This window comes from Aedes albopictus, chromosome 1 (genome assembly GCF_035046485.1).
Source record: "Aedes albopictus strain Foshan chromosome 1, AalbF5, whole genome shotgun sequence".
Classification (NCBI taxonomy): Eukaryota; Metazoa; Arthropoda; class Insecta; order Diptera; family Culicidae; genus Aedes; species Aedes albopictus.
The window spans coordinates 328,190,490-328,200,888 of record NC_085136.1 but is presented as its reverse complement, the minus strand read 5'-3'; the positions used below and the strand labels follow the sequence as shown (position 1 = coordinate 328,200,888).

Sequence of the window (10,399 nt, the reverse complement as noted above, 5' to 3'; positions counted from 1 at the left end):
ACACACACTCACACACACACACACGCACATACGCACACACACAGACATCATCTCAACTCGTCGAGCTGAGTCGATTGGTATGTAAGACTTGACCCCTCCGAGGGCTCTATCATTTTTGGAATGAACATATAAGTATAGCCTTTCGGTACACCTTGGTGTACGAGAAAGGCAAAAAGCGATTACGGCACAGATTGATTCCGTATTTTTCGTCACTTAACAATCACTTTAAAAAAAGAAACAAACCAAAAAGCGGATCCTTACTTAGTTTTGAATAGGATAAAAATGTGAGCGCATATGCTTAAATAGTAAAGGATTGATTTTGATTGATTTGTCTTTATTAAAGAGACTTTCAGCCCTTGGCTGGTTCGTCTCTAAAAAGTAAAGGAAGAGAAGTTTCCGCAAGGATTCCTCCAGGAATTCCTCCTAAGACTGTTTCACCACTCTCTTCAAGAGTTCTTCAAGACTGCTAAGACGCATCCTTTGAGTTGAAACTGGAAGCATTTCTTAATTTTTTGGTTTTTGATTTTTTATTCAATAACGGAGCAATATTTTTAAAATTGGTTTTTATACACATGTAGAGGAAGGATCGAATATCTTCTGATTTTTTCCTAGTGGATAATATTTTCCATTTTTGCAAACATTCTGGGAGTGATATAAGCAAGGCTAATATTTCATAGAGGATATCTATCGGGAATTCTTCAGGAATCGCTTCAAGAATTGCTACGAGAATTTTTCTGAGAATTTCTAAAGTGTTTCTTCCAAAAAATCTCTTGAAAATAACCCAAAGTTCTTTCAACATCTGTTCAAGGATCTTGTTACAAACTCCTGCGAAGGTGTCATCAATCGGAAAAAAGCATTCCTTGTTTATTTCTTTTAATAATTTCTCCAAGTATTCTGCCGAGGATTACTTTGTGATTTTTTCAGCAATCGCTTTAGGTACTCTACCAAGATTTTATTCAAAACAGTGAAGGAATTCTTTCAAAGATGCCTTCATAAATTCCTCCCAAACTTCATTCAGAAATTTTCCAAAGATTTCTTTAAAAGTTCATCCAACACTTCGTCTTGTGGTTTCTCCAAAGATTCATTCAGAATTCATTTAAGGACAAACGTCATGAAATCCCGCTTCAACAGTGCATCAGAATTTCATACGCACAAATCTCAAGAAGCAAGATTCACACAACAGTGCATTTCATTATTCTGTTCTTGCTCACTCGTAATAAGCTTAAAATAAGAAGATCAGGTGCGCTGGTTTGTTTACGAAGAGATTTGTGCCCTCGAAATCGTGAGTAGGTACCAAAGTCGGCCATTGTGGCTGCCATTTTGGGATCCTAACAAGTCTGTCCTTAAGTATTTTCTTAGAAATTCCTAAAATGGTTTAATCAAACAACCATTCATTAGAAATAATTTAAATGATTTTCCCAGGTATTTACAAAAACAAATAGTACAAGAAATCCTTCGGGAATGTTTTCATGCAAGCATTTCGTCAAGTATTTCTACAGCTACTCCCGCAACTTTTTTTTTGAGATTCTTACACAAATTCCTCCAAGAATTTGTGTAAGAATTCTTCCAGAGGGACCTGTGAGTGTTTTTGCCTGAAATGCTTTAGAAATTCTCTCAATAAGCCTTTCAAGCATTCAAGAATTCATCCAATGAATACTTCAAAAATTCAAATAAAAAAAACTATCAGAAATCTCTCCAAGAAATTCTACTGGAATTCCTTTAATGAATCCTTTAGGTATTCTTCTTTTCCATTAGGAATTTTTCTATTGATACCTTCAAAGATTTCTTTGAAGATAATGCAAATTTTGTCAGGATTTCCTTTACGAAACTTCTAAGAAATTTGTCCAACGGTATCACTAACCATTTGTTCTAAGCGAGGAACTCCAAGAACTTTTTCTTGGATATCTTTTACATCTAGGAACTTTTTCAAGGACTTCTTTACAAATTCTTCCAAGATTTCCTTGGAAAGTGGCTCCAGAGATTGCTTTGAGAACTCCTCCAAGCGTTTTTGGAAATAATATTCCCAAGCATTCCGAAAAGAGTTTCTTAAAGATTTCCACAAACGATTCCTTTGGGGCTACCCCACATGATCTCTTCAGCAATTTATCAGAGGAATGCTTCAGGAATTCTTTCAAGATTTTTTTTACTAATTTCTTCAAGCGAAACGTTTTTCGTAAAGTGCATTCGAGCATTTCTTCAGTTATACCTGCAGGATTTTTTTTTTCAGAAATTCCTCCAACAACTGCCGTAGGAGATCGTCCAAAGATTTTTCAGGTCCCCTTTCGCAATTCATTCAGGAATCCTTCAACAAATTCCAGTATAGGATTAATCATTTTCTCCAAGGATTTTTTTTTCAAGCTACGTTACAAAGATTCCTTTAGGAATTTCTCAAAAAGTTTTCCTTCAGATAATCCTACAAGGATGAGCACATTCATCCCTAAAGGATTTCTGCACAAATTCCCTCATGTGGTCCTGCAGAAATTCCTTCAAGGAAATCTATGGGCATTCTTTTGAAGAGTGTTTTATGATTTGTGCCAGAGAATTTGAGAGGAACTCTTTGGAGTTTCCGCCACTGATTCCTTTGATAATAATCCAGGCATTTCGTAAAAAAATCTTCCAAAAATCTTTCTGCTTTCAAAATTTTTTCAAGAATTCTTTACGTAATTCCTCATAGTACTTCCTAACGTGTGAATAAAGCCTAGATGTTTTTTTTGTAAACAAACTTGTTCCAATTGCGTACCGCTATCAGGAAGAACACACATTACGGTATTTGTTGATACTAGGCATGCGAGGTGGATCGCAATGAGACCTACAGCAACGAAAGCATGTTTGTTTGCAATCAAACGTTGTAATTTCAACTTGGCTTGGTTAGCCTAAGCAAAAATCGAGAAATTGACATTTGTAGAGTGCTACGATCACAATACCGTAATTGGTCGGCCGAGGACCGACCCGTCGAGAGTCCGACAGTGCATTATTTGTTATACTGATAAGTCATCGGATAGATAGTGCCCGAAGCTCACGACAATTTTCGAAAATAATTCCTCTCCCGCTGTCAATTCATGCACATTTCACACAACAGAGACGTGTAGATGTTCATCAATTTTCATCCGAAGGAGATTTGGATTGTGAAAAGGAACAAACCATGTACATTAGTGGAAACGAGTTCCTTCCATTCCTTCCATTCCTTCCATTCCTTCCATTCCTTCCATTCCTTCCATTCCTTCCATTCCTTCCATTCCTTCCATTCCTTCCATTCCTTCCATTCCTTCCATTCCTTCCATTCCTTCCATTCCTTCCATTCCTTCCATTCCTTCCATTCCTTCCATTCCTTCCATTCCTTCCATTCCTTCCATTCCTTCCATTCCTTCCATTCCTTCCATTCCTTCCATTCCTTCCATTCCTTCCATTCCTTCCATTCCTTCCATTCCTTCCATTCCTTCCATTCCTTCCATTCCTTCCATTCCTTCCATTCCTTCCATTCCTTCCATTCCTTCCATTCCTTCCATTCCTTCCATTCCTTCCATTCCTTCCATTCCTTCCATTCCTTCCATTCCTTCCATTCCTTCCATTCCTTCCATTCCTTCCATTCCTTCCATTCCTTCCATTCCTTCCATTCCTTCCATTCCTTCCATTCCTTCCATTCCTTCCATTCCTTCCATTCCTTCCATTCCTTCCATTCCTTCCATTCCTTCCATTCCTTCCATTCCTTCTGTGGACAACAAATCCGTCGAGATGGCCACCCTGGTCGCATAACTTCAGCACTTGTCAATCTGACAGGTCTAGATATAAGCATATAGTTGAATGACAAATCAAAATGTCAAAACCTTTCCTATTAGATAATGTGCCACGCTACAAGAAACATTGAATTCGCCGATACAACTATATTTTCTCTTTGAATTATTGCCTAAATTATAGTGAGTTTGAGTATCTTTTCTCTATTATGTTGCTAAATATATATTTCACTTTCAGTGCCATACAGTTGTAAAAAACAGAGTTCGTTGGTCAGCTATTAAAACTAAAAATTATAGAAAACACTGAAAAGTAAGAGAACTGACCTAACCTATATTATACTTATTTAACTATTCTAATCTTATTCTAGTTTTGAAGCATCGCTGGATTAAAGTGCTATCAAAAATCAGTTAGTTTTTCTTCTCCGCTGATCGAAAGAACAAACTTCAAAATTTTCAATGTCGGAACCACATACACCGGAGGTTGAGGTCGAACCAGCCTGTAACTACGCGGCATGCGAGCACCCGGACAAAGCAGGAGAATTCGTTCAGTGTGATAAATGTGGTTCGTGGTGGCACTTTACTTGCGCCGGTGTCACCGGATCTATCGCGGACAGAGCTTGGTCATGCTCGAAGTGCACCACAACATCGATTATCTCTCCGGGTGGTGAAGGCTCTGCAAGTGCTTTAGCTCGAAACCTAACCCTGCTCAGAGAACGGCACGAGCGCGAGAAGAAAAGGATGGAGTTAGAGTTGCAACGGAAGTTTCTCGACGAGCAACAGCGCTTATTGGACATATCGGCGGCAGAAGATGTCGGAAGTACAGGTTCTAGGGTGTTGAACGACTGGTTAAACGGTCACGAAGGAGAAGAAGGCGCGGTAGGAGGTACAGCAAACCCGCCAGCAGCCTCTCAAATTCAGCCACCAGGGATTCCCAAAGAACCAGATGCAGTACAGGTGATCAAAGATTTGCAGGCGCAGCTCGCCCATTATCAGCGCGCGTCTGTGATGCCACCACCGCCTCAAAACCAACTAAGCGAGTTGAATCGTCAGCTAGAACTCTGTAGGGCACAGCTAGAAAAACTCAACATTCCCGATTCGCGCCCAGCTGCAGGAAGGCCGAATGCTACATCTACGCCGCCATTCAACGATCCATGTGTTCCGTTTAATACTGAACGGCCGTTACAGCTGCCACGGTTATTTTCGCAAGGAGTTGTTCCCAAGCATATTCCCCGACAAGCGGTAAGTAGGCCCGAACCAGTACCGCTGGATAGCTCGGTGCCGCCTGCTTTCGCCGAACTGCGGCGCCCTCCGATAGCGCATCCAGTCAATTCAAGCGGCATAGAAGGATCCAACAATTCCGTTGGAAACCCACAGTATCGTAGGCTCGGGAACTACGTACCACCAATTGTAGGACCAACTCAGCAGCAACTCGCGGCTCGTCAATCGCTCGGGCGCGACCTTCCGGTGTTTTCAGGAAACCCCGCTGACTGGCCGATATTTATATCGAACTACAATTACACCACTGCCGCTTGCGGATTCACCGATGGGGAGAATATGCTTCGGTTGCAAAGATGTCTTAAAGGCGCCGCGTTAGAGAGCGTCCGAAGTCGGCTGGTATTGCCAGCAGCAACTCCTCAAGTCATCGAAACGCTCAGGATGCGTTATGGGCGACCAGAACTTTTGATTAACGCTCTACTCGAGAAGGTTCGATCAATCCCGGCGCCGAGATCGGATAGACTGGACGGACTCATCGAGTTCGGCGTAGCGGTACAGTCATTATGTGACCATATAGAGGCTGCTAACGAACACGACCACTTGTCGAACCCGTCACTCGTGCAGGAGCTAGTGTCGAAACTGCCTGCCGATCAAAAACTGATGTGGGCGGGATACAAACGTGGTGTTCCGATAGTAAACTTGAAGACATTCAGCGACTACATGATGGAAGTGGTTCAAGATGCATCCAGCGTGATTTCGTTTGAACCAGAAGTTCGGAAACCAGCTAAGAAGGTCACGTCGAAGGGCTTCATAAATTCACACAATGCTGACGTCCCTGAAGAGGCTTCAGGACCCAAGGTCGCTAAACAAAGAGAATGTATGGTTTGCAGCAAATCGGGTCACTATGTGAAGGAATGTGGTATCTTCAAAGCGTATACTGTCGATGAACGATGGCGCAAGGTTCGAGCCTTAGGATTATGCCAGAATTGCTTGTTCGGGCACGGAAGGCGCTCTTGCCGAATTGCAAGCCGGTGTAATGTCGATGGATGCCAGTTACGTCACCACTCTTTGCTACATTCGGCGCAGCGCCTGACCCAAGTCGTTGAAAACCATACCCACCAGCTGATGGGTTCGAAGGTGCTTTTCCGGATAATTCCGGTAACTTTGCACGGTCCGGCTGGAGCAATAGACACATTTGCCTTTTTGGATGAAGGATCGTCCCTCACTTTGATTGAAAGTGAACTGGCAAACCAACTCGGCGTACATGGACATTCGCGGTCTTTGTGTCTTCGTTGGACTGGCAATACATCTAGAGTCGAACATAAATCCCAAGCAGTGACCGCCGTCATATCCGGAAGTAGCATGAAACAACGCTATACACTGCGGGACGCACAAACGGTGGAATCCCTCAATCTCCCAACGCAAACTTTCCTGTTTGATGAGGCGTTGAGACAATTCGGGCATCTTAAAGGGCTCCCGATACAAAGCTACCATAACGCGAAGCCGAAGATTTTGATAGGCGTTGACAACCTGCGCCTTGCCGTGCCATTGAGGATTAAGGAGGGGCTTGGCTCCGACCTTATCGCAACTAAAACGCGTCTAGGGTGGTGTGTGTATGGTCGTCAACAAGGGAAGACCAGAAGCGAGTATAGTCTACACATATGCGAATGTTCGTGCGATGACAAATTACAGGATTCGCTCAAAGAATTTTACGCCATAGAGGAGGTTGGCGTGAAACCTCCAGAAGCGATAATGTCGAACGACGATCGTCGCGCTTGGGATTTGATGAAAACCATTACCAAGCGCGTTGGAAACCGCTACGAGACGGGTCTTCTTTGGATTAAGGATGACATCGAGTTCCCACAGAGCTACGGAATGGCAGTTAGAAGACTTCAATGTTTAGAGCGACGGATGGAGCGAAATCCCAAACTAAAGGAGAACCTACATCGACAGATCGCTGAATACCAGGAGAAGGCATATGCTCACAAGGTCACGCCAGGAGAACTCAGCAAAGTGGATGCAAAGAAGATATGGTTTCTTCCTATCGGCGCCGTAATCAACCCCAAAAAACCGGACAAGGTCCGAATCGTTCTGGATGCCGCGGCTAAAGTGAAGGGTATGTCGCTCAACAGCTTTCTTCTAAAGGGTCCTGATCAGTTAGTTTCCCTTCTTGCTGTTTTCTTCAATTTCCGTCTCTTTGCTGTAGCGGTTACAGCAGATATTCGGGAAATGTTCCACCAGCTGCGAATACGCCAGGTGGACAAATATGCGCAATGCTTTCTATGGCGAGCAGCGCCTACAGACGAGCCGGAAACATATGTAATGGACGTGGCTATATTTGGGGCCGCCTGCTCACCAGCATTGGCCCAGTATGCCAAGAACACGAACGCCATAGAACACGCTGACAGATTCCCAAGAGCTGCTCAAGGGATTCTCAAAAGTACGTACGTTGACGACTACTTGGACAGCTTTGGGAGCGTCGAAGAAGCGAAAAAGATCGCCACGGAAGTCCGGATGATCAACGAACACGGAGGTTTTGATTTGCGCAACTGGAGATCCAATAGTCGAGCTGTCATGGAGCACATGGGGGAAACCGAAGTAACCCATGAACAGAAAATATGTCTGTCCGAAGATCGACGACCGAATGCCAGTCTGGAAACTGAGCGGGTGCTGGGGATGTTATGGGACCCGTCGAAGGACGAACTGTTTTTCTGCACACGTATGAACGACGAAACGACGAGCTTGATCAACGAAGGTGCCAGGCCGACAAAGCGACAAATTTTGCGATGCGTAATGTCACTTTTCGACCCTCTTGGCCTGCTTTCTCCATTCGTAATACATGGAAAGATCCTCGTACAAGACCTGTGGAGAGCCGGGTTAGAATGGGATGAACCAGTAGGAGATGGGGCGTTTCTACGTTGGCGTAAGTGGATCGATGCGATGGAATGGGTGGCAACTATACGAATTCCACGCTGTTACTTCGCCCTCGCAACCGAGTGCACCTATTACAATGCACAGTTGCACGCGTTCGCAGATGCGAGTCCGTCCGCTTACTCGTGCGCCGTATATTTGAGAATTGTCGGGCAAGATGGTATTGTACAATGCACGTTGGTAGCCGCGAAAGCGAAGGTGGCACCGTTAAAGCCACTTTCCGTTCCGAGACTTGAGCTCCAAGCGTGCGTTCTTGCTGCTCGTCTAATAAAGTTCGTCGAAACGAACCATCCAATCGTTGTCGCTAAAAGATTTTTGTGGACTGATTCTCGAACGGCGTATTCTTGGATTAGAGCAGACCCCCGTAATTATCGACCTTTCGTTGCTCATCGAGTAGGTGAAATTTTGGAAACGACGCAAAGTAACGAATGGCGATGGCTTCCGTCAGAAGAAAATCCGGCCGACGAAGCCACGAAGTGGGGAAGCTGTCCCTACGTCAACGCGGACAGTCAATGGTTCAGCAGTTCCCGGATAATGTACCAGCCTGAAGAACAATGGCCAGACCCTGCGGTGCCCCACGTCGACATTGAGGATGAAATTCGTCCTTGTGTACTGCACCATGTCGAGGTTCATCACATCATAGAGAATAACATCGACAAGCGGCGCTTGAGGACGGTCGGATCACCATCGCAGCAGGAGTTGAAAACCGCTGAAGAAGCGATTATAAGGATGGTACAGCTTGAAGCCTATCCCGATGAGGTGGCTATAATCGGGAAAAATAGTTCGCTGCCAAGGGAAAAGCAACAGCATTTACACAAATCCAGCTCGATACATAAGTTAGTGCCCTTTATGGACGAATGTGGCATCCTTCGGCAAAACAGCAGAATAGCCGCCGCTGAACAAGCCGCCTTCGGACTTCGCTTCCCTATGATCTTGCCGAAACAACACCTCGTCACCAAACTGATAGTTGAACATCACCACCGCCGCTTCAGGCATGCCTTTGCCGAGACAGTGGTAAACGAACTCCGCCAAACCTACGCTATACCCAAGTTACGAACCTTAGTGCGTCTCGTGTCACGGGCGTGCCTAATCTGTCAGCTGAAAAAATCTCGCCCCGCCGTCCCTCCTATGGCTCCTTTGCCACCAGCGAGACTAGCTGCTTTCGTACGCCCCTTTAGTTACGTGGGCGTAGACTATTTTGGCCCTCTACTTGTAAAGCTTGGGAGGTCAAATGCCAAAAGATGGATTGCTTTATTCACATGCTTAACCGTGAGAGCAATCCACCTTGAAGTAGCTTTCAACTTATCGACGGACTCCTGCATCTCGTGTGTCCGACGCTTTGTGTGCCGTAGAGGTTCGCCGATCGAGTTCATTTCCGATAACGGCACGAATTTTCGCGGTGCGGACCGAATATTGCGTAATCAGATCAATAGTGGACTAACGGCTACCTTCACTAATTCATGTACCAAATGGAGCTTCAATCCACCAGGGGCGCCCCACATGGGCGGCGCCTGGGAAAGGCTGGTACGCTCAGTGAAATCGGGAATGGAAGGCGCTTACTCGGAGGGCAAACTAGACGACGAAGGGCTCCAGACTCTGATCCTTGAGATCGAAAGCATTGTCAACGGAAGACCGTTGACTTATCTACCGCTCGAATCAGCAGAATCGGAAGCCCTCACTCCTAATCATTTTTTGTTGGGCAGTTCCATGGGGACTAAGGTACCTTCGGTGGAAATACCAACTGCGCTACAAGTGCGGGGTTCCTACGATATGATTCAGCGCCAATTGAACCATTTTTGGGTGCGCTGGGTGAAAGAGTATCTGCCGGTGATCAGAAGGCAACCAAAGTGGTTTTTGGAAACCAAGCCTGTACGGAAGGGTGATCTAGTACTTATCGCCGACGAAGGATCAAGAAATGGCTGGATACGAGGAATGGTCCAAGAGGTTACGGAGGGCATCGATGGACGAATACGCCAAGCGACGGTGAAGACTTCGAGCGGAATCCTACGTAGGCCAGTATCGAAACTCGCCGTTTTGGATGTAATCAACGGAAGTGCAGTCTCGGAGGATGTCCAGATGCACTCGGGGGAGGATGTGGACAACAAATCCGTCGAGATGGCCACCCTGGTCGCATAACTTCAGCACTTGTCAATCTGACAGGTCTAGATATAAGCATATAGTTGAATGACAAATCAAAATGTCAAAACCTTTCCTATTAGATAATGTGCCACGCTACAAGAAACATTGAATTCGCCGATACAACTATATTTTCTCTTTGAATTATTGCCTAAATTATAGTGAGTTTGAGTATCTTTTCTCTATTATGTTGCTAAATATATATTTCACTTTCAGTGCCATACAGTTGTAAAAAACAGAGTTCGTTGGTCAGCTATTAAAACTAAAAATTATAGAAAACACTGAAAAGTAAGAGAACTGACCTAACCTATATTATACTTATTTAACTATTCTAATCTTATTCTAGTTTTGAAGCATCGCTGGATTAAAGTGCTATCAAAAATCAG

The 10,399-nt window shown here is 44.5% G+C and overlaps 1 protein-coding gene across 1 annotated transcript; it reads left to right on the top strand.

Annotated features, from left to right (window-relative positions):
- Positions 1–4,187: 4,187 nt before the first annotated feature.
- On the top strand, positions 4,188–10,013 carry LOC134292269 (uncharacterized). The gene has a single exon (XM_062861341.1). The coding sequence runs from the start codon at positions 4,188–4,190 to the stop codon at positions 10,011–10,013; it is 5,826 nt and encodes a 1,941-aa protein (XP_062717325.1).
- The last annotated feature ends 386 nt before the right edge of the window (positions 10,014–10,399 follow it).